Raw genomic sequence first — 24,734 nt, 5'->3', positions numbered from 1 at the left:
TTTTTTTAATTTTTTGAAGTTTATTTTTGAGAGAGAGAGAGAGACAGACAGACAGAGTGCGAGCGGGGTAGGGGCACAGAAAAGAGGGAGACACAGAATCCAAAGCAGGCTCCAGGCTCTGAGCTGTCAGCACAGAGCCTGACACAGGGCTCGAACCCACGAACTGTGAGATCATGACCTGAGCCGAAGTTGGACCCTCAACCTACTGAGCCACCCAGGGGCCCCTCCCAGAACCTCTCTTTATCCACATATTGATTCTGCTAGGGCAGTGGGCAAGGATTGAAGTATAGGGACTCATTTATTGTGAGACTGATGGGGCAGAGACCTTTACCCTGTTACGCAGGAAGAGAACCTTCTCAGTCTCTTTTGGAGTTGTCCCTCTTTGTGGACACGTTGGCCCTGAGAACTGCGGAAACTCTGGGCACCTACAACTCCATCTAAACCCCTGCACTAGGAGAGCTGACTGAACTCCAGCATGGCTTCCAGCAGTCCCAGGCCCCGGGATGATCTGGCCCTGCTTCAGTTCCTGTCTGGAAAAGCTCACAGCTGCCAAGAGAGTTACTGTTTGTTCCAGCCAACACCTGATCAAATGCCCTTGACCTCCCTTTCTTAGAGCATTAAAAAAACAAAACAAAACAAAACAAACAGCTTCCAGTTGTAAATTCTTCCTCTGTCCCGTTGAGATGTGCATGTATCTCCTACAACCCCCAGAGTGCCTTTTCCAAAAACTTGAAAGCCATTTCTTTGAAATGTAATAATCCAGTTAATAGGACCTCTGTCTTCCAGGCTCTGTGGGAAGTAGAAGCCTAGCTTGGATAAATTCCAGTTCACAGACACAGATGACTGAGTCACGTTGTCACTAACCAATATTCTTGCCCACTTTTTGTAACTTTTCACTTCTCCGGCTCTGATCGACATACCCTTGCTCCTCCGCCCTCCTCCCTCATTCTGTAATTGAACTACGGTGAGTTGGTTTCTTGGTGAGTTACAGATGGAGACTACCCCAAGTGGAGTTGTAAACCAAAGGAAACTTTATTTGCAGGAACTGAGATCATGGGGAATAACTTTGAAAGCCATGACTCCCCGAGCAGGGATGGGTGGGTTCCTTTAATTTACAGTTTAGGATGAATATTCAGAAAGGGGAGCTTTGTCATCGCTTGGAAAGGTGGGCTGATGGTTGCTCAGGCATCCTTAGAAAATGTGCCTATACATGCATCCTCTGTTATGTTAATAACAGAAGCTCGTGCTCCTCCTAGGGCAGAGAATGTAATGTTCTAGCGAAGCAAGGTAACTGTCAGACAAAGGGAAGGGGCTATGAGCACGCTCTGAGAGTTGGTATAAACTGGATGGGGTCTTGGGCTCCTTATCTACAGTTAGGAATGGAGGGCCCTGCTTACTTCTGAAACGCTCTTTGAGTTTTACCATTGATCTACTGTCTCTGATATGGGTGGGCTATTTCCTGGCCTCATAGAGCCTGTTTTTGCATTCCCTTTGTTCCCTTAAAATCCTAACTAGTGAGGTTTTTGCATTTCTTTGTAGTTCTGATACCTCCTAGGAAGTTCCACAAGTAGTGTTCTAGGGCACGTAGAGTGGGTGAGGCACAGATCTTGGAAAATAGCTGGCGGCCTAAGATGATTTGTCAAGGGTTGCAAAATCTGTGTCTGGTCTTTCTTTTTCTGGGGGCCACTAACTCTTTCTGCTTACAGTTCTCTTTTCAAAAGGTTCAGTCACCTCTGCACAAATCAGAATTAGAAGTCAGCTCTTTTCCCCGACCACGATGGTTACTGAATAACATTTGTCTTTACTCGCTTTAACCAGTGTGTGGTTTTATCTTTGATAGTTCTTTAACTGGCCCTTATCCGGTTCTTTCTATGAAAGTAATATAACTTGCTGTAACTTAATATTCTAGCACTCATATTTTTCCATGTTGCTATCTAGTTTCCATAAATATAGTACTTCTTGTTTTTTTGAAAAGTTTTATTTATTTAAGTAATCTCCACACCCAACGCGGTGCTGGAATTCACAACCTGGAGATCAAGAGTTGCATTCTCTTCTGACTGAGCTGGGCAGGCGCCACCTATAAATATAATACTTAATCACTGCACAGTATGGGTTATGTGCTATAAATTTCTTAACCAAAAACCCAATGGATTTTTTATTATAAAAGGACTATGTGTTCATCATGGAAAATTAAAAAACTATAAACAAAATATAAATCTCCTCTCCAGTAATCCTACTACCCTGTTTTGCCTCTTTCTAATCCGTTTTCCAACTTTTGCTGTTAACATTTCAATATATGTCTTTATGGCCTATATATTCTCTGAATATATCCATATGATTAAGCATAATATTAAAAGCAAAAGTGGGATCTTTTTAAACAGATGTGTTTTCTACTTAATTATTTCCTGATGTTATTAAATATTGTTCATAAATGCAATTTATTTTATTTTATTTTCAGAAATGTAATTAAAAAATGACACAACATTGCATTTTTGGTACATTGGATGTGCCAACATTTATTTCGCAACTTCTTGGTGGACTTTCCTGCCCTTTCTCCACCACCAGTATTTCCCTATTACAAACAATATTGAAATAGTCCTATAAGCAAATCTTTGTGCTCATCCTTAATTAGTTCCTTTGGATAAATTCTGAAGGGAGCTTTTAACTCCACTGAAGATCAGCTCCTTTTTCTTTTGGCTTCTATAACACCACAGTTTCCCTTTCCTCTCTTGTCACAGCTCTGCTTCCCATGTAGGATCTTCTTAAGAAGATTTAGATCGTCTAAATCCTATTAGATTTTGACTGGGCATGTGTTTTTTTTCTCCCATTCTTCCTCAGCAAGCTCATTCATTCCATGGTTTCCATAACCCTTCCTGTGCTGATGGCTTTCCATCTATAACTTCAGTCTAGATATGTCCTCTGACCTGTAGTTCCTAAAGATCTATTTCATATGTCTCCACTTGGATATCTCACAGCACATAACAAACATAGCCAAGGGACGCCTGGGTGGCTCAGTTTGTTGAGTGTCTGACTCTTGATTTTGGCTTGAATCACGATCCCAGAGTCTGGAATCAAGTCCTGTGTCAGGCTTCATGCTGAGGACGGAGCCTGCTTATGATTCTCTTTCTCTCTTCCTTTGCCTCTCTCCCCTGCTCAAGTGCTCTCTGTTTCTAAAACAAACAAGCAAACAAAAACAAAACAAAACAAAAAAACCTCAACATAGCCAAAATGGACATAATGATTTTTACCTTCCAAATCCTTATTCTCCAGTGATTCCTATTTTGGTGAGCAGCACCAGCATCCACCCAATGGTTCAAGCCAAAAACCTGGTGATCTTGTCTTCTCTATTACATGGCACATTTTGCCAAGTCATGTTGACTCTACTTCTCACCTTTAAGCTTTAGAATTCATTTACTTCTCTTCATCCTCACTGTGGGCTCTAGACCAGACTGTCATCAGTCTGTATCAGTTCCATAACTGCCTCTTTGCCTCCAGTCTTCTCTTCGACTCATTTTTCACATTGCTGCCTAAGAAAATTTGCTAACATGCAAGTGTGGTCATGTCAGTCTGAAATTTAAACTCTTCAAATGTCTCTCCATTGCCTTTGGGATTGAGTCCACTCTCTTTATCATGGCTGGCCAGGACTTTTTAAAAGAATAACTGGTCCTGCCTGTTTCTCCAGCCTCATTTCTTGACACTCTACACTCTGCTAAAAGCCTTGGCTGTCTTCTCAGTTCAGCCAGTAAGCCATTGTTCTACAGGCCATATGCACGTTTCTAATTGGCTCTGCCTGTCCCATTCATTGCACTACCACATCACAGAGTCCATCTAGAGCAGTGCCTGACATAATAGACATTTTAAAACACATGTGTTGAGTCAATAAATGTATAAATATTGGGTGAGAGGATGTTAATGCAAATATTTTCTAGAAGCTGGATATATGCTAATTGAGAAGAGGTACAGTTAAGTCTGTAGTCTAATGTCTAAGTCTAGAGTAATTGAGAACAATGGTCAATTTCCTGCTTCAGCACCTTGGGTCAATTTCCATACCTCTTGGGGCAACTGGGTGGCTCAGTCAGTTAAGCATGGGACTTGGGCTCAGGTCATGATCTCATGGTTTGTGAGTTCGAGCCCCGCGTCGGGCTCTGTGCTGGCATCTCAGAGCCTGGAGCCTGCTTAGGATTCTGTGTCTCCCTCTCTCTCTGCCTCTCCCCCATTTGTGCGCTCTCTCTCTCTCTCTCTCTCTCAAAATTAAGTAAACATTAAAAAAAAATTCCATACCTCTCTAAACCTGTTTCCTCATCTTTGAAATGAAGATATAGGTATAGGTAGATACTATACCTCAAATAGATAGTGTGAGGATTAAGCAAGACAACTAAGGTAAAATGTTTAGTACTGCAAGGGAGGAAAACTTCTCCTTTCTTCCCTTTAAGTCTTTGGTTGCTCTAATAATTAAATTGACATAAAACAGGTTAAAAGGAGAAATACTTAATTACATACTTACAGGTGCCCCACTAACACATGAGAGGCTCTTTGACAGGCAACTGAGGTTCATATGCCATCCTGAGCTACAGAGAAGAGGATAGAAGTCCGGCATTTCACACGGGAGAAAGATCATTCATAGGGAGATGGGAAGAGCCAATATTTGGTAAACAAATGTATGCCATGCCATGAGGAGGAGTCTTATGTTAAAAAAAAAAAAAGGTTAATTTTGGTCATAGCGCTCTTCCTGGTATAGGCTTTCTATCTAAAATTTTAGAGCAGTTACAGGGAAGGTAAAAAGCTCTTTCTGAGTCTGTTGGGCCTTGATTGTCTTTAGCTACAAATAATCTTCATGCCAAAGTGGCACATTCTGGGGTGGACTGCTCTGAATCCCATCAGTACAATATCTGGCATACAAGTGTTTAATAAATGTAATCCAACAACAATGACAATGGAGATTATGATACATTGCCTCCAGATGGGTATTCCCTTTTGCATGCCAACCTATTACACGATTTAGCTGTTTCAATAAGCCTTCCCAGTTCCTATTAACAATTAAAAATAATCCCTCTTATTGCCTGCAATAAGAAAGGCAAACATTTTGCATTTCTGTGATTAGCAACAGTATACCTATTATTAAACATTCATGGTATTTATACATTTTGGCTTTCTTAAGAAAAGAAATGCTTCAGGGGTGCCTGCCTGGCTCACTTGGGGGAGCATGTAACTCTTGATCTTTGTATTGTGAGTTTGAACCCTATGTAGGATATAGAGATTACTAAAAAAAAAAAGAAAAAATTAATAAATTAAAAAAAAAGGCTGGGTCACCCGGGTGGCTCAGTCCATTAAGCTCCCACTCTTGATCTCACATTTCATGACATCGAGCCCTGCATCGGACTCTGTGCTGAGAGCACAAAGTCTGCTTGAGATTCACTTTCCCTCTCTCTGCCCCTCCCCTGCTTGCATACACACACACACACACACACACACACACACACACACACAGACACACACACACAGTCTCTCTCTCTCTCTCTCTCTCTCTCAAAATAAATAAATAAACTTTAAAGAAATAAATTTTTTAAAAAGGGTAAAAAATGCTTCAATGACATCTTCGTGAACATAACTTTTTTTTCTTCCTAAAAGTTTCCTTCAGATAGATTTCCAAGAGTAGTGTTATGGTAACACATTTACATTTTCAGAAGTTTTGATATGTATCGCCAGGTTGCTTTCTGTAAAGTACAGACAAGTTCTAATTTTATGATCCCTCCCTAAATCCTGATTCTTCCACTTGTTTTTCATTAAAAATGAAAACATAATTATACTTTTCTGTATATGCTTTATGTATACGGCACGGTGATCTCTTTGGCCAGTAACTTGTTTCTAGATGACTCTTATCATTTCTAGACAGCCATTTGTCATCCTTTCTCATAGTGATATTAGAGACTTACTGAGGTCATGTGTGAAATGTGTTAAAAATAAAATGTACTACCTGGTTAAATATGATATTCTTTTCATAGTCAAAACTGAGGTGGTTTTTTTTTTCACCAAGTACTAGGGGAGGTAAGTCACTGATTTCTCCAGAATGCAGTTACTTAATAGAGCAGCAAAATCAAAGAATAATATCTCTATAGTATAGCATATATACTATAGAAGAATGTTCCTTTATTTTTTTTTCCAGCTATATCAAGGACTTTGGTTTAGGTTTAACTTTGACTTTTGGTTAGGGTTGCATCTGTTGGCAAGTAACAGAAGACTGGAGGTAGGTGGTGTGGAATTGGTGTGGCAGCTCCAGAATGTCATCATTGTCCCAGGTTCCTATCTCTTGGCTGGGGTATAGTTACACGCGGATTTCATTCCCTTGGTCAGCTCATGGCTTCAAGATGGCTGCTCTGATCCCAGACATAAGTCTTCCTCCCAAGCAGGAAGAAGAAAAAAGCACAAATGGCAAAAGGCAAAGGGATATCTGAATCTTTTTTTTTTTTATCAGAAAAATAAAGCTTTCTTGAAAGCTATACTGAACAATCTTTTGTTTACATTCCATTGGCCACAGTAACTGTATAACTATCCCAGTTGCAAGAGGAATCTGGGGAGGAAAATAGTTTTAGTTGGACACATTTCCACCCTGAACAACATAGGGGCTGTGAGAGAAAAGCGGAGGGAATGGATATTAACTAGGCAAATTGGCAGTACCGGCCATCGATGTAAATATGTATGAAAAATACCGCATGTTATTTCCCTTAAACCCAAATTGAACTTACCAAATACTCTGTGATTAAACTTCTGTTTCACATTAGACCAAAGCAAACTAGAAAAAACAAGTGTAACTGGACTTCTCAAACCTGTCATTTCTCTTGTTCTTCAGGTTCTTTCCACCTGCTTCCCTCAACCCTGCGCATAGTATCACTCAGGAATTTGACATCTGCAGACAGTAGTAGTGCCTGACAAAGAAAACCCGATCAAAGTGCTGCATTTAATCCTGAAAGCATTCCTGTGACATGTTTCATAAACCAGAGAAAGAAACAAAGCATTCTATGGTATGGAGTCCTATTTTCTTCTAGTCCAAGGAGGAAAGATTGCTTCCTCATTTCGCCTTTGCCATGGCTGACATTATCAGCCAACTAGTTAATCCATTGGCTAACATTTTAGATCTGGAAGTCCCTGGCCTGCTTCATTCATTAAAACTTTCCTACTGTGATTTTAGGAATTTAAAACATATATACTCTATATATTAGATCCTGGTTCTACACATTTTAGTCTAATGGAGGGTCAGTGATGGTAGTAAATCTCTTCTGGGGAATCATATTTCTTCCATAGACTAAGTAAATATAAATATAAATAAAACTTATAATTACTCTCTGGAACCTAAAAAAAATAAAAACTTGGGGGGCGCCTGGGTGGCTCAGTCGGTTGGGCGTCCGACTTCGGCTCAGGTCTTGATCTCACAGTTCGTGGGTTCAAGCCCCGCATCAGGCTCTGTGCTGACCGCTTGCTCAGAGCCTGGAACCTGCTTCAGATTCTGTGTCTCCTTCTCTCTCTGCCCCTCCCCTGCTCACGCTTTGTCTTACTCTGTCAAAAATAAAATAAAAATGTAAAAAAATAAAAATTAAAAAAAAACAAACTTGGAGAGCAATTACCCTTGAAAGATGCAGAACGTTTTTTTTTTTAAATTTTTTTTTTTAACATTTATTTATTTTTGAGACAGAGAGAGAGAGAGAGAGCATGAACAGGGGAAGGTCAGAGAAAGACGGAGACACAGAATCTGAAACAGGCTCCAGGCTCTGAGATGGCAGCACAGAGCCGGACGCGGGGCTCGAACCCACGGACCGCGAGATCATGACCTGAGCCGAAGTCGGACGCTTAACCGACTGAGCCACCCAGGCGCCCCAGAACGGTTTTTAAAAAATATTTTTGCCTTTCAAAAACTAACAGAGGATACAGTTTTGTTTAACACATATGAGGAAGTCTTACAAGTTTTCTAACTAAGGGTTTAATTTTCTCTTCATGTCCAGGAAAATACCACTAGATCTAAGAAATACTTTAAACATGAAGGCAATGAGAATTTGGTATGTTTTAGGGCTTCAAAAGCAAAATCCAATCATATGGCATAGGATTTTGTGCACACAAAAGGTGGTAAAGAATACTGGTTAAGGAAGTGTACTACTGAGCCATAGTGCCAGAATTATTAGCTGTGTGACCACGGGCTAATTACTTAGCTTCTCCGTGTGCGCCTCAGTCTTTTGTATGTTAAATGGGGACAATATTAGTATGTACTTCAAAGGATGAGTGTGAGAAATAAATGAGTTAATTTCCACAAAGAAGTTAGTAGAATGAGTACCTGGGCATTTGTTAGCAGTCAAAAACATCAGCCATTATTTTAGCCATTAGGAACTCCTCTTTTCCAGTGCTAGGACTCTTCTCTGGTAAGCAACCTCCAAAATCCAGTTGTGGCAATCTTCTCTTAATATAGTTCCACCCTTGGGTCGCCTGGCTGGCTGAGTCAGAAGAGTCTGTGACTCTTGATCTCTGGGTCATGAGTTCAAGCCCCACATTGGGTGTAGAGATTACTTAAAAAAAAAAAGGTTCCATTCCCCTTTGAACATGTACTAAAAATGCAATGGAAACTCTTAGCATGTTTCCTTCTGCTTGTAACTTAACAAAATAATAATCAGAGCAAGCATATGCAACAACAAACCCCAAAGCAATAGTCCTTTTATTCTCTACAAAACTATTTATGTATGTATGTATGTATGTATGTATGTATGTGTGTGTGTATGTATTTCTTATTTCTAAATATTTACTTACTTTGGGGAGACCACAGGTGGGGGATGGACAGAGAGAGGGGAACAGAGGATCCAAAGCAGGCTCTGTGCTGACAGCACAGAGCCCAATGTGGGGCTTGCACCCAGGAACCATGAAATCATGACCTGAGCTGAAGTCAGACAGACGCTCAACTGACTGAGCCACCTAGGGGCCCCTTTACAAAACTTTTTAGACCAAAGCCTCAAATATATTTCAAAATGTTTTGGTAGTCATTCACAGCATGTATTAATCTGATAAAGGCTCACTTTTTAGTTCTTTGCCCACTAATTGCTCATGGATCCCCAAGACTATGGGGTAACAGACAAGCAAGATTTAATGAATCGTGGCCAAAGAAGTAAGTAAATGATTTTTTTTTCTTAAACACCCAAGGCCACATAATGTTGCAAGTAGAGAAAAGAGAATGAAGTCAGAGTGTCCTCACAGAACACTCCTCACATAAGTAGGAGACAGAACTTCTTCAGTGGTTCTCTGAAGGTAGAATCCTTGCCATAGGAAGACAGTTGGGTTTAGCTGTCTGGATGGGGTCACTGGACTCTTTTATAGGGCTGGGTGGGTATAGTTCTGATGCCCACCAGAGTGGCCAGACATTTGGGAGACAAGCCTCTCAAGCACAAGTACTCACCCACAAAACTTATAGCTAAAACTCAATACGCCCATGATTCAAACATTCGGAACAAGTTGTTCTGCCTAGCTTTGTACTGGGGCTTACAGCTTCAACAACTGTAGCCTCTGGTAGCAAAAAGAAGAATATCTTCCCAAAGTGGCAATTGTTTGGGATTACCCTGGAGACTCCTACTTGCGTACAGCTCTAAAAATAGAAATTCAAAGGTTTTATAACTCCATTCATTTAACATTTGCTACGCATAAAAACCAAACTATTCAAAATTCCTGCTCAATTAGGTCTAGTTTGTTAAGGTCCACTAAAAATGGTAAATATTTGGCATGTAACATTTAAGATTTCTGCTAAATGTTACAAATTAAACATAGTAGATGTGACCTTATTTTTTAAGAGCAACTCGAGGCAGAAAAGCCTATCCAATTAAAAAAAAATCTGAATCCATTATGTCTCTATCAACAAGTCTTCTCTGAAGTATTTATTGACCTTGTTGATCACTATTAAATTTGTGAAAGACTGGTATTGTGATTGCTAAGTATTTTTGAGGAGTGAAAAACAATTTGAAATTTACTGGGTGAGCTGAAAACAATGCCACAGATCTTGGATGTTTAAGTTTATTTTCCAGAGTTTGTGTATAAAAAGGTCTTAAAATTACATAGAATACTGATCAATACATTTCTTAAACATATTTAAACTATGGCATGCATTACTTTTAAGAAATCTACCACGCTTTAAATACTTGAGAGCATATCTTTCTTTCGTGGGAGTGTAATTATCAAGAGGGCCTTGAAGTGAGTTAGGAGCGGGAAGAGGAAGAAAGGAGGGTGGGGCCGCCATCCTTCTGGGTCTGGGCTAGTTTGCTTGTCCTACATTCTGAAAGAGAAAAGGTCAACGCAGGAAATTTAGTGATTCCTTATTATCTTAAGATGGAAGTCATGGCTCTTGGACTCGTCCAGACTGTGCGTGGAGAGCTCAACTTCCTTTTCCCTGGCATCCTCCTAGGTAGCAGTGGGTTTAGGAAGGAGGTGGCGGGGCGCAGGCCCACGGTCCTCGCCCGAGCTCCCTGCATCGGAGTCCAGAGGCCGGGATGTCTTGGTTCACCCAGTATACATTCTGGGAGGGCCCGCGCCATTGCCAGACTGGAGGAGATCTCCGCTGGCGTGTGCAAACGGGATTCTGCGAATGTTGACATTAAAGGAATACGCAAATTCAGCGTCGTAGTCCCCGCAGCTTACCCGCACCTATTTTTATATCTAAGCCAAGGTCACTCTTTAATACCGGGCCACAGCCCTGAGCTGGGGCGTCGCGCCCTGCCTTGTGACGGCGGCCCAGGCGGGCCGAGCGGGCGCCAGGGGCGAGGCGGGGGCCGCGCGGCGCCCCCCGGCTGGCCCGGCCGGCACCTGCCCGGAGGCCGTCTGAAGGCCGGGTCCGGAGGGAGGCAGGGCGGCGTCCCGGCGCCGAGGAGGGGCCGCGCGGCGCGGGCGGGGGGATTCGCGGTGGGCGCGGGCGCTGCGCGGCAGCAAAGGCTGGAGGCGCTGCGGCGCCAGTGCGTCACGCCGGCGGAGGGCACGGTGGGCTGCGGCCGACCCGCCGACTAGGAGCCGGGCGTCCGGGGCGAGGGGGAGGCGGCCGTACCCGCCCTGGCAGCCGCGAGCGACGCGGCCCGGGACCGGCCGGGGGTCGCCAGCGAGCCGCCGGCTCCATTCATTCCCGCGGCTCCGCCTCCTTTCCCGGGCTCCGGTGGCTCCGGAGGCGCGTCCGAGGTGAGTGCGCTGTCCGTCCCGGGCGGGGGCCGCGGGCTGAGGCCGAGGCTGCCGCGTCCGACCCCGCGCCCCGCCGGCTCCGGCCCCGCGCCCCCGCGGGCGGCGACGCGGGCCGCCGGCTGCGGGCCGCCTTGTGGACTCGGCCGCTGCGCAGGCCCACGCCGGCCTCCCGGGCCCCGGGCGCGCGTCCAGCCGCCGGCGGCCGGCCGCGTCCCCCGAGGGGCGTGTGGCGCGTCCCCAGGTGCGCGGGCCTCCGCGTCAGCGCCACCATTTTGTGTGAGGGAATGCCGCCTTCTTCCTTGGCTGGCCTGGGCTCGGCTTCGGCTCCCCGGCTGCTGCGTGCCGAGCCCCCTCCCCTCCCACTGCGCCCCACCTGGAGCCTGGCCGCGCTCGCCCGTTGCCCTGGCTCGGTGGAAAGCGGACCTGGTGAGGCGGCGCGCCGAGGCGTTTAGGCTCGGGTTCAGCCACGCAGGTGGCCTCCGGAGATGCTCTGCCCACCTCCCTTGCATTGAACCTCTGGAACAGATACTGTATAGATTCTCTTCGAGAATGAAGGGCATCGCAATTTTGTTCTAATTCTTAGCCGCCCATTGTGCAGTTTTTCGAGGCCTGTGCCCCAGGAGATCGGTGGGTGAAGCATCGAGCCCTGGGTTGTTTATGCCTCGGGGATCTGGATTGCATTTACTCCTATTATTGTCCTTTGGGAGAAATGATGAAACCTCTGACTCGATTCTGGAAACTGGTGTGGGTATCTTAGGTTATTGTAGATTATTAGAGTAGATTCTAAAATAACCACCTGATGCAGGCCCCCTTCCCCCTTGGAGAGATCCTTTGGAAACATCAATTAAAATGCTCAAGTGTGAGGATTTTTGAGGGGGTTGGGGCTGAGCGAGCAGGTTACTCAGAGACTGCGGGAAGGAAAAGTTGTAATTGTATTCAGAACTGTTAGGCACTTTGTCATTTTCAAGGTTCCTCAGAATTTGGTAATTTTTGTTTTGATTTATCTTCTGGCAAATGTGCTTGAGTACCTAGTGGATTATACTTGGGCCGTTTGTATTTTATCAGTGCATCACAGACAGGGATTAAAACCTGGCATGGTGGCTGTTGCATAATACACACGTTTGGGCCTCGGAGGGAAATCACCAAAATAGATCTGTACCATGTATTATTATATGCTTGCATTGGCAGATTGATAGCATGTAAGGTGTACCGGATATCTTTGCAAACTATAGCTTGTTTTTCTCCTACAGGAGAAAAGATTTTTCTGGTCTGCGGACCAGACCGAGTTTTCCTGTTGAGGGTGGTGGGGCTTTGGACAGGGAATGAAATAGTGAGAGGAACCTGGGAAACATCTATGTGTGGTAAGACTTACAGTACAAAGATAAAGAGTCTTTGAAGGAAAGCTTGTAGGTGTCATAGTAGCCTCCTCTTTTTGAATTTATGATGAGGATTGGCTTAGGGAATTTAGAAATAGGTTATGACTGGTGATACTAGCCTGCTGCACTAGTGATTATGGTATCCAGAGGTGCTTTACCTGTGGATTTAAGGTTCTGAAAAGTTTCAAATTAGTCTCACCTGAGATTCGTCCAAAATAGTATTAGACTCATTACAAACGGTATCATTTCCTAATAAAGGTATAGTATATGTCAAAGGACTTAACTCTTGAATTGGAGAAAACAAAGTGTTTTATAATTAGATGCTCTTGAGAGTAAAATGTCATTGCCACCCTCCTTATGAAATTACTCTCAACTTTTTTTGAATAGTTGAAGACTTCCATTAATTCTTTATAAACAAGTAATTCCATATCATGGGCCTTTCCTAGCAGAAATGTCATGCCTCTCATAAATGACGTGTTCCAGGAGGAGAATTATGGAGGTGACAGGGACCTTGGACATGGAGAGATGAGTCTTGTTTTTTTAGGAAACTTAAGGAAGCACCGATTGTTTTCTAGGGGTTCCAGGTGCCCTGATTGGTCCGTGGGGAACGAGATTGTTCCTCTCAGCACGTTCAGCTCTGAGCCAGACACAGTTCCTGAACCTTTAAATTAATTCTGTAAATGCACAGGTTACAGAGGTTCACTGAATTGGTGCTACTGGCCTTATTAACTCCAGTTTGAATTAACGTAGTTGGAGATTTTGAGCATCATGTTACCAATATTTGAGAAATTGAAAAGGAAAAAGGCCTTTCAATATTTTTCTCCATTAGCTTTTATCTAACCTTTTCAAACCCTTATGTGTGTTATGTTCAGTAATGTGCCTAAAAATGCAGAGATTTTCTTTTTAAAGGTAATTAGAATTTAAGAAGATTGAGTATTCAGGCAGAGTATTCAGGCAAAAATATTTGTCAAGGGTTCTGTAGAAAGGATTGTAAGTTGACTAGGAAGTGAAACAAAACCATCATGGTTCTTCCCATTTCTAAGATGTTGTGAATCTGAAATGAAAAAGGAATTGCATGGTTATTGTGTTTGAGATGATTTTCTCTTCACACGTCATTAGCTTCTGATCCGTTGTATATTTAACCCTGAAATTAAAGTTCTAAATTTGGCATGCTTCACTGGTAGTAGGGCATTTCACAATTCTTTACAACAACAACAACAACAAAATTACTGGAGGTTGAATTTATTAAGAAAAAGGTGTCATGGTTTAAAAATAATCAGGGAAAAGCTGATAATTTACCAAAGATAACCTAAATAATTAGACTCATTCGGTTTCAGGGCTGGTATGAGATCTTATCTGCTTTGTAGGAGGGAACTACTCATTTAGTCCCACCTATTCTTTGTCCAGAAAGTTTGTGACTCATCACATGTTTTTAAAAATATGTATCATTTTTAGCTACTACCTGCTCCAGTGAGGTGTTAATTTTAGGCTACACCAAAGGGTGTTTTCATTTATTCAACAAAAAACACAGAGTGTCTGTTGTACCTTAAGGGGCACAAGGGGTGCCTGGGTGGCTGGGTTGGTTAAGTGTTTGAGCCCAGTGTCGGGCTCTGTGCTGACAACTCAGAGCCTGGAGCCTGCTTCATATTCTGTGTCTCCTTCTCTTTCTGCCCCTCCCCGCTCGTGCTTTGCCTCTCACTCTCTCAAATAAACATGAAAAAAATAAAAAAAAAAAAAGGGACACGAAAACAAGTAGACCTCACCTTCATGGAGTTTATAGTGAAGTATTGTGTATTAAAATGTTAAAGATTTCCTTAAAATCTAACTGCACACAGAGTTTTGCAACTATGAATTGGGAACAAGTCAATTTAATAAATCACATTTTTAATCTTTATTTTTTATTATTTTTATCTTAAAAATTTTTTTAATGCTTATTTATTTTTGAGAGAGAGAGAGACAGAGCATGAGCAGGGGAGGGGCATAGAGAGAGGGGGACACAGAATCCAAAGCGGGCTCCAGGTTCTGAGCTGTCAGCACAGAGCCCGACGCAGGGCTTGAACCCACGAACGCAAGATCGTGACCTGAGCTGAAGTTGGATGCTGAACCGACTGAGCCACCGAGGCGTCCCCAGTAAATTACATTTTTAAAAAAGAAGTGCCAAAAAATAATAAAAGAAGTGCCAGATTGCATGTATGTGTGTGGGGAAACCCCCTGCACTTATGGGTTGTACAGTGGAGAGGGTTCAGTTGCCGAAAGAAACTGAGGAGGGAAGAATACTAAGAAATGGAATTGTTTGGAGTGTTGTCCATGGACAGGGATGGCGGGGAGTGGACTAATAAGCAGTAGAATGGTCAGTTGGGTTTGGTCTGAATCAAGGTGAGGTGAGAATGAAACTAATTCACTGAATTTGGGAGTTGAGAGGTTATTGGAGGCCTTAAGAGGAGTAATAGCAGGGTGGGCTGGGTGGCTCAGTTGGTTGCACGTAGGACTTTTGATTTCAGCTCAGGTCATGATCTCATGGTTGGTGGGATTGAACCTGGTGTTGGGTGTGGGCCGACAGCAAGGAGCCTGCCTGGGATTCTTTCCCTCTCTCTCTCTGCCCCTCCCCTGCTCACACTCTCTTTCTCACCCTCAAATAAATAAATAAATAAACTTAAAAAAACTGTTTAATAGGGGTGCCTGGGTGGCTCCGTCGATTAAGTGTCCGACTTCAGCTCGGGTCATGATCTCATGTTTCATGGGTTTGGGCCCCGCGTCGGGCTCGGTGCTGAACGCTTGCTCAGAGACTGGAGCCTGCTTCGGATTCTGTGTCTGCTTCTCTCTCTGCCCCTCCTCCGCTCATGCTTTGTCTCACTCTGTCTCTCAAAAATACATAAATGTAAAAAGAAAAAATTAAAAAAAAGTTTAATTGAAAAAATAGGACCCCCCCGTATTATTAATTTTATAGTTTAAAATATTTTATACATGTATCAGTACATAGTAGTGCTTTCAAGTTTGATAATACCTGAGGACCTAACTCTGATTCTTCACTTACCAGTAGTTATTATCCAGAGGCAGTATAATAATCTGCAATTCAAGCCAAATAGGTTTGAAACCTGGATTTGCTGTTTCTAGCTGCCTTTTAAGATACATGGGCCTCAGTTTCCTCTTCTAAAAGGTAGTTATAAGAGACCCTGTCTTAAAATGTTGTTGGTAGAATTAAATGTGATAATGTATCTAAAGGTGAGCTATTAATATTATCAATGAAATTAGGATAATTTTTAGTACCAATTTCAGTGTTTCTCATCTTTCTCTCTTTTATTATCTTTTTTTACCCTGTGTTCAGTACAACACTTTGTTAAGGTATGTTTCAAGGCAACAATCGTCATTTTCAAAATTGTGATCTACCACTTGTCAGTCGGAGATTTTGTACTGCATGGGATAAAGTATAAGCCTTTTACTTTTTTTTTTCCAACGTTTATTTTTTATTTTTGGGACAGAGAGAGACAGAGCATGAACGGGGGAGGGGCAGAGAGAGAGGGAGACACAGAATCGGAAACAGGCTCCAGGCTCTGAGCCATCAGCCCAGAGCCTGACGCGGGGCTGGAAACCACGGGCCGCGAGATCGTGACCTGGCTGAAGTCGGACGCTTAACCGACTGCGCCACCCAGGCGCCCCAAAGTATAAGCCTTTTAAACCTTTTGTAGTTTTTGTGGATTCCAGATGAAGAACGTATCTTTGTTTTTCAAGTTTATTTTTTTTTCAGTTATCTCTACACCCAACATGGGGCTCAGACTCATGATTCTGAGATGAAGAGTTGAATGCTCTTCAGATTGAGCCATCCAGGCATCCCAGAACCTGTCTTCTAATTTTAAATGTGGCCCTGTTTTCTATTAATTATTTATGCTCATGATGGAAAATATAGCTAAATTTACCAAAAAGCAAGCACATGTTTGAAGTCTTGACATTTGGCCTTAGAATAGAATGCATATCTAAAACTACTTGAGGGGTGCCTGGGTGGCTCTGTAGGTAGTGTCTGACTTTGGCTCAGGTCATGATTTTGCAGTTCCTGAGTTCGAGCCCTGCATTGGACTCTGTGCTGACAGCTTGGAGCCTGGATCCTGCTTTAGATTCTCTGTCTCCCTTTTCTCTCTGCCCCTTCCCTGCTCATGCTCTCTCTCTCTCTTTGAAAAGTAAACACTAAAAAAAATTAAAAAAAATAAAAGTACTTGAAATTAATTTTAAGACTGAGATTTATCGATAATATTTTGTAAACCATAAAAAAGAAATTGATGTGATTCTGAATAAATTTTGTTTGGAGAATACAAACTTTTTATATCTGAGTATCTTCTCAGAATGGCCAAAAAAAAGCATAGTTTTATAAAATGATTTATATGGTTTTACATATAAATGGTTTCATGTACAAATGACCACTCAGCTGAAGTCTGTGGGCTCTTGGCCCTCCTTTCCAGAACTTTGACACTGGCTTGGATGGAGACAGGGATGTTCTTGTACCTGTAGCTGCAGAAGGGCCGAGAAAAGTTTCCCTTGCCCTGTGTTGGAACGTGCCAGCTGTAACTAACAGTAGTCTTTGATGAGCTAGTTGGCTGTGTTTTCATATGGTATAATTCACTTGTGGCTAGCGTTTATTGTTAGCATGGCCCATTCTTTTTACCCTTTAGATACAGGCAAATAACTCTTACCTTTTCATCTGGGTATTGACTCTTCAGATATTTGAAGGGCAGCATTCTTGGCCTCCCTTCCCCAAGACTTCCCTTCACTAATTTCTCCTCATTCCTGTTCCTCATCCATTGTACCATGGTGTCTGGATCCTTTGCCATCCTGGTGGCTTTCCATTGCAGGCATTCCAGTTTTTCAGTGTGATTTTTCTTAAAATGTGATCATCCGAGTGGAATCAAAAACAGTGGATGCTGTCTGACCCATGAAAAGTGCAGGGATACTTTTCCGTTCTATGGATCTGGATAGTCATAACCTTAATAAAGAAGGACCATTCTAAGGTTTTTTGGCTTTAACTTAAGAAAAACTTGCTCATGGTTCATTTTGAGTCTACTGTCATCTAACTTTCAAGGTCTTACTTGTCTCTGGCCATCAGCAACGAATAACTTAAGAACTATAATGCCACTTAGTGAATTTCATTTTTTCTTTAGCTCTATTGTATAGTAATTAAATAAATATTTAGTAGGCATTTTACTTTGTCAGTTTTTGTGTTTCCCATTTAGTTTTTAACTTGTCAGTTGGCTTTCTTATTTTTGAATTTCTAAAAGATATTTCATAGGATTTATGTTCTCTGAGGCCTGAATTTTTTTTCACTCACCATTAACTTTCTGTGCCCATTGTGAGATGTGGCTGCACTGACTACATGACTTATCCACTATCCTAACAGATTATTCTCAAGATTTTTCTCAGATTATTCTCTTTTACTATTGCAAAGAGAGTTGCTCAGAACATTTTCATGCATGCTTCCTGGAACACTTTGCTGTCTCTAGGCTGGTTGTATACTTGTGCAACATAACACATGATACCATATTATTTCTCAAGTATTTGAACCCGTTTACACTCTTACCAGTGTATCTTAAGTGGTCCTGTTGATTCACTACCTGTCCCAACACTTAATATGAATAGATATCTTAAAAAAATACGAATAGATTTCTTAATTTTTGCTCATTTAGTGGGTGCAAAATGGTACCACTTTTTTAGTGTTTATTTTTCAGAGAGAGAGAGAGCATGAGCAGGGAAGGGGCAGAGAGAAAGGGAGACAGAGAATCTAAAATGGTACAAAATGGTATTTAATCGTGATCCCAATTTGCGTTTTTCTGATTATGAATAAAGCAGAGACTCTCTTTATATGTGTTTATTAAACAAAACAAAACAAAAAAAGGTTGGCTTTGTATTGTGTAGTAACCATTTAAAAATGCTGGAGACAGTGCATCTAACATCTGAAGAGAGAATATTGCAAGATTTAAAAAATCTTCCTCTTACAGAGGGACTAAACAATATGTTTGATGTACTCTGTGATATTTGTGCGATCAGATACATCCTGGGTCATACTGGCCTTCTGTCTCGACCTGGGAACCTGGCCCCCAGGTTAAATCCCTTGGAGACCGATTGCGTAGGTTTAGAGTCTGACTGCCACTTAATAGCTGTATGATTTTGGGCAACTTACTTAACTTCCCCACACCTGAGGCTCCTAATTGGGAGACTTAAGAATATCTGCCTTAGAGGGTCTTTTGGAGGAATGAGTGAGAGAAGATGTGTAGAGTGTTAAGCTCACGCCTGGTGAAAGGCAAACAAACAATAAATGGTAGTTCTGTCATCATCAGGAAGCACATTTCACTTTTTTTTTTAATTTTTAAATTTTTTGTATTTTTATTTATTTATTTTAAACGTTTATTTATTTTTGAGACAGAGAGAGACAGAGCATGAACAGGGGAGGGTCAGAGAGAGAGGGAGACACAGAATCCAAAGCAGGCTCCAGGCTCTGAGCGGTCAGCACAGAGCCCGACGCGGGGCTCGAACTCACAGACCGTGAGATCATGACCTGAGCCGAAGTCGGACGCTCAACCGACGGAGCCACCCAGGCGCCCCGCACATTTCACTTTTAAAAAATAATTATAAATGAATTTTTGATGATACTACCCTTTTGTAAATTAAGACATTTTTCCCTGTCTTTTTTCTCCAAGTAATCAGGTATAGACACAAGTTATTGGTCAGAAGAGGCAGTAGATAATTTTACCCATCCCACTTTTCATGTGTCAAAAAGTGGATTTTGCTTCCCTGGGTTCTGAGGTTGGCAGTACAGATGAAGAAAAATCACATTAACCTGTGGTAAGTATACTAAAAGAAGTATGCGTGAGGTACTTGTCGGAGTTTCTCTACTTGTCTCCTTTAGTTCTATTTATTAATCTATCCTACCTATCTCACAGCCTAAAGCTGTGGGAACAACTGTCTGACTTAAATGTCTTTTTCCTGCTCAAGATCCTTAAATTGCTTCCTGCATCCCAAATAAAGTTCACAGACTCTTTAGTCTGGTATTCTTAGCCTTTTATGTTCTGTACAGAGTTTATTTTCCTTGTGTTTCTACCACTACTTCTAATATACCTCAATTCTCTTGGTAAATCCAACGCGCCATTTTCAACATGCTTTCTGGCTTCCATGTAGTATGCTCCGTCTTTTTAGAGGGTTTTCCCCTCTATCACTGTTGAAGGTCCATGGATAGCTTTTCATCTAGCCTCAGAGCCGTACATGTCTCAGCCGTAGCGTTGCTTCCTCCTGGCACCGCTGTGTGATTTGTTTACACAAACTTTTGTTCAGTCGTTCATTTATTCATTTATTTAGTAAACATGGATCGAAGTCAGACAGGAAGGCTCCTACTATCACTTACCTCTTTTTCTCCTGGGTGTGCTGCCCACGAGAGGCAAGAAAACAATTTACTTCATCTGGGTAAGCAAACCCACCTGAGGTTGCAGGAGGCGTGGGAGAACAGGTGCGTGGAGCCACGGATGGAAGGGCAGAGTTGGAGAGGCCTGGAGGGAAAGAGGCGTGGGTAGCCTGTGGTCCCGAATCCGCTGTTTTTCCAAGTTGGTATGCTCCTCTGCCCATAGTGGCAACCGTTGGTTACGTTTCTTAGTTGTGTAATGAAAGTATTAGGGGCTGGGGTGGTGATTGTGACTTGGCAGCATATTTCCTAAATTGTATGCCGGTATTAAACACCAGGTTTGGTTTGGCTGTTGCCTTTTCTTTGGGCTAGGTGTATTTTCTTTGAAGTGAAAACATCAGTCTTCTTTATGGTTTTAAATGAGATAAGCTTCTGTGATACTTTATGTCAAAGATACCTACAACATTGTGCATTTTGTTGAGACTCCTGTTTTTAACAATTGCTCGTGTCCTTGAGTTATACTGTGCCAAACTCCTGCTAACTTTAATGAGACGTTATAAAATTAGATCTGTTACGTGGTAAAGAAGCTAGGTCAAAGGATTTTAGATTGTCTCATGTTGAAATGAAAGCAAAATTTTATGGTGCATTTATTTAAATCCTTCTTATTGTGCTTTTTCCCCCTGAGATTTTTACTTGTTTATTTATATATTTACTTATTTATTTTTGAGAGGGAGACACAGAATCTGAAGCAGGCTCCAGGTTCTGAGCTGTCAGCACAGCGCCTGACATGGGGCTCGAACTCACTAGCTGTAAGATCATGACCTGAGCTGAAGTCAGACGCTCAACCGACTGAGCCACCCAGGCGCCCTTTCCAGAGTTTTGTAAACTGCTTCTGTGAGATAGAAACAGAATCCAGGTTTGAGGTACTGGGGTAGCTGCTGGCATCTTCTAGAGGCAAATCTATTCTTTTTGCAGTAAACATGTAGTCATTCAAGTGGAAGCTTCAGTTACAGGTGATTTCTATTTCTTTGCATATGTATCTGAGCAGTATAAGTAGTTTTACTTTTTTTAAGTATTTATCTTAAGAGAGAGAGGGAGCTAGCAAGCAGGGGAGGGGCAGAGAGAGAGAGAGAGAGAGAGAGGGAGAGAGAGAATCTCAAGCAGGCTTCTGCACTGTCAGCACAGAGCCCGATGGGCTCGAACTACTAACATGAGATCAGACCTGAGCCAAAACCAAGAGTGGGATGCTAAACCGACTGAGACACCCAGGTGCCCCAGCTCTCTCTATATCTTGCTCAAAATGTACTGATAGTTAAGAATTGAGTATCCATTCTTGGGTGTGGTAAAATTTAGTATTTTGCGTTCTGACTCATTTTTGCTTATGAATCTTATTTCAGCCCAAGAGTCCTGTTTTGCCTCCCCAGGATAGAATATGCACACCCCCCCCCCCGCCCCCACTCCAGTCACGTTCTCTCTCCCTTGTAGTTTGGATGCAGGCACGTACACCAAATCTTGTCACTTAGATGCATCCAAGAGAGATTACATTTTCATGTTTAAATGATTTCTTAGATCTAGGACAGTCTTCCTAGATATGAAGAGAGAACTAATTTTTAGAAAGAAAACTAGTAATATTTCTCCTGATATATGCAATCAATCTTTAACTACAATAGGACTCCTAAAAGGCTCTACTTTTAGACACAGTTGTGATAAAAAGAACAGGCCTCAGAGCTAGACTGCCTGGATTAAAATACTAGTTCTGCCACTTAACTAGGGTGTGCCCTTGAACAGGCTACTCAGCTTAGTTTCCTCATCTGGCAAGTGAAGGTAATTAAATTCCTCACTTCATCGGTTTGTGATAACTATTTCTGGGAATACATGGGAAGTGTTTTGAATAGAATAGGCACACAGTCCGTTGATGGCTCAGTGACGATTACTTCAGAAGATGATTTTGCTTCCTACTTAAAATAAAAACAAGCAACAGGTATGAATCCTTTTTAACTTTGTGCCCCGTTAACCATAAACTTGCGGACAGTCCTCACCTATAGGTAATCAAATCTTTTTCCTTTCTCAGAGGACAGAAATGGATTTGTGCACAGTGTTGAGCCTATCTGAGATTTGATAGCTGGAGCACTTTGCTCACTGGTTTCATTTTTGTCATGTTCAGAACCTTAGCTCTAACACTGGAGAAGGATTAATGTAGGATTTAGAGCCTTGTGTAGGGCAGGATGGAGAGAAGAATAAAAAGAGAGAGATTGTTGAGCTAATGTACAGCGGCTAGGTGAGTTAGGGAAGAAAAGGATGTTAGAAAAAAGGGAAGAATCAAGAGAAGAATCATAATAAGGCTTTTTGTGTAAAACGTTGAGAGCATTACAGATTATGTTGCTTGGATACCTAACCTATTTTCAATGTTGGGGAAACAGGATCATGACTTGGATTGGTTGCGGTAATTATTTTTTTTTCTAAAAACTCTTTCACCTCTAAAATGTCCATATTTTTTTTATATTCCTTTCGCCCTAAAGCCCCCAAGTAAAAATAATTATAAGAATTTTGAAGGAATTTAGGAACTGAATTTAGAAAATACATTCCCCCTTTTAAAGTGTATATTTGACATCTGGTGATTAACCTTAAATAGGGAAAACCATCACAATTGTAGCAATTTGTTTTTTCTTTCTCATATTTTCTTCCTTAGAACATTCATTCTTTTAAATAGTTATGTAATAATTTAGGGAAAAGGGGTAGAATTATTAAAAGATGGATGTGAAGTAGCTGATGGGCATCTTAGAATTCTTACGTAAGAGGTATTAGTATTGTGTTTTTATACAAGTTAGCCAGGATTAATGAGCATAACATTTGCTTAATTTATAAATTAATTTGGACACTTTTTACACTTCATTATCCATTCTGCGTAAATTTTTTGATGAGTTAGTTTGCTTAAGGCAACACTAAGCTTTCTCATTCATGTAGAACCTATTTAGCCCTTTTGGTTTATCTCATGGGCAGAGCATAAAGTGCTTGACAAAATTTGATCTGACAGCTTTACAGTTATGTAACATAGAACAGAAGCTTAACAACAAAAAAGAGGGAGAAGTGAGTGATTTATCATAGCAACCTATATCTCTGTCTAGAGCTTTACCACTTTTCTCTTGCCTCTAAACCGTAGCAGAACCGCCATACGGCTAGTAATTTAAAGTCTTAACCAGTATTTTTCCTAAATAATTACAAACATTTAGAGGTGAAGAGGTCCTTAGGATTATCCTGTCCAGTTGCATCACATTACTAATGAGAATACAGAAGCCTGAAGAGGGTAAGTAACTTGCCCAGGGTCACTGACTTAGCTAGTGGCAGAGCTGACCCAGGAACCAGGGTCATAGAATTCCAATTCCAATTGCTCTTTCTGGTGTAATAGGTGAATAGAAGACTTAATAACAAGATAATTGTTGCAGTATTTTTCAAAAGGAGCTTTCCTATAACCATGACAAATATGATTTTGAATATTGAGTAAAAATAATTGTATTGGGAGGCATGTCTCATTGTACCTATTCTTCTAGCCCTCCTAGTAGTATAACGTTCTGTTTCTTCATGTATAGATTGAAGCTGATAGAAATATCTCACTATATATCCAATGTGGCTGTGGCTTTCTCTTTAAAGTCTTGTATATGGTCCCTTCTCAGTAAATATTACCTGTTGCTGTTAACCAACTGATGTATAATAGTTTCTGTCTTCATTCAAATACTATCAGGTGATTATTTAGCCAATAAAATTGAACACTGAAAGCAAGCAGTAATAAAAGTAATGGATCTAAGGAGAGATTTGCAACACAAAAACATTTTAGAAGAGGTGTACGTGTGTGTGTGTGTGTATGTATGTATAGGCACCTTTGGAATTAGAGAAATACTTTCTAATTCTTTTCATACTAAAAACTATGAAACTCTGGTTGTTTTTAAACTGTACTCAGAAATCACAACTTGTAAGTAAAATTTCTCTCCCCAGTAATGCTCTTTATGCAAATTTCAGAGTATTTAACTTGTAGGACTACAGGAACACATGATTGTTCCATTTTGTGTTTGTGTGTGTGTGTGTGTGTATGAATAATCTTTGGCTAATAATAATAATATGCCCAGAAGCAATGTTTTTCTGTTTAAAGACTGTAGTCTACAAAGGTTTAAGAATGAAGGGTAATACATTTGTTTTTACACTTCAGTCACGTTGTGCTTGTCTTTAGTCCTATACCTATAGTGCAGTGTTTTCTAAAATGTGCTGATGTATTACTGGTGATTTAGGAGATGCTCTTAAGTGGTTTTGAGGTGAATGTTTAAATGATGGTAGTTAAAAATTTTAATGCTGAATAGGAAAACGTGTAATCCGATCTATCACATGGGTGGTTTTATAGTTACGGGTGAATAAAATACTTCTTAAAAAAGTGGCTTGAGATTCTGATGTATGCTGCAACATGCAGCCTTAAAACCATTGTGCTAAGTGAAATAAGCCAAATGCTAAGAGATAGTTATTGCATTGCCTAGAATAGGCAAATTCATAGAGACAGATAACAGAATGGTGGTTATTAGCAGCTGGGGAAAGAAGAAATGGGAAATTATTGTTTAATGGGTACATAGTTTCTCTTTGGGATAATGAAAAAGTTGTGGAAATGAACAGCGGTGATGTTTATACAACGGTGTTGTATGCTTACTGCAGTGCTTACTGCTGCAGAATTGTAAATCTAGAAATGGTTAAAATGTTGCATTTTATATGCATGTTTTACTAAATTAAAAAAAAGCAGAGGGGAGGAAATAGGATGAGAG

At 41.3% G+C, this 24,734-nt stretch overlaps 1 protein-coding gene across 9 annotated transcripts in view; it reads left to right on the top strand.

Annotated features, from left to right (window-relative positions):
- The window catches only part of FAM169A (family with sequence similarity 169 member A), a 209,080-nt gene that overhangs the window by 123,785 nt on the left and 60,561 nt on the right, over positions 1-24,734 (top strand). For 4 of the 9 annotated variants that reach the window (XM_053223942.1, XM_027040050.2, XM_027040034.2 and 1 more), the window contains one exon: positions 6,848-7,019. The exons of 1 other annotated variant lie outside the window; for it this stretch is intronic. In XM_053223942.1, coding sequence (XP_053079917.1) covers positions 6,981-7,019 — 39 coding nt within the window. In that variant the 5' untranslated portion in view covers positions 6,848-6,980. Of the gene's footprint in view, positions 1-945; positions 965-6,847; positions 7,020-11,050; positions 11,185-11,476; positions 11,611-11,674; positions 11,812-24,734 lie in introns of those variants that run through there. 4 more of the 9 variants (XM_027040040.2, XM_027040058.2, XM_053223962.1 and 1 more) reach the window with 4 other exon arrangements.

This window comes from Acinonyx jubatus, chromosome A1, assembly GCF_027475565.1.
Source record: "Acinonyx jubatus isolate Ajub_Pintada_27869175 chromosome A1, VMU_Ajub_asm_v1.0, whole genome shotgun sequence".
Lineage (NCBI taxonomy): Eukaryota > Metazoa > Chordata > Mammalia > Carnivora > Felidae > Acinonyx > Acinonyx jubatus.
Note: the sequence above shows the minus strand (reverse complement) of the source record. Positions and strands in the feature narration are given on the sequence as shown.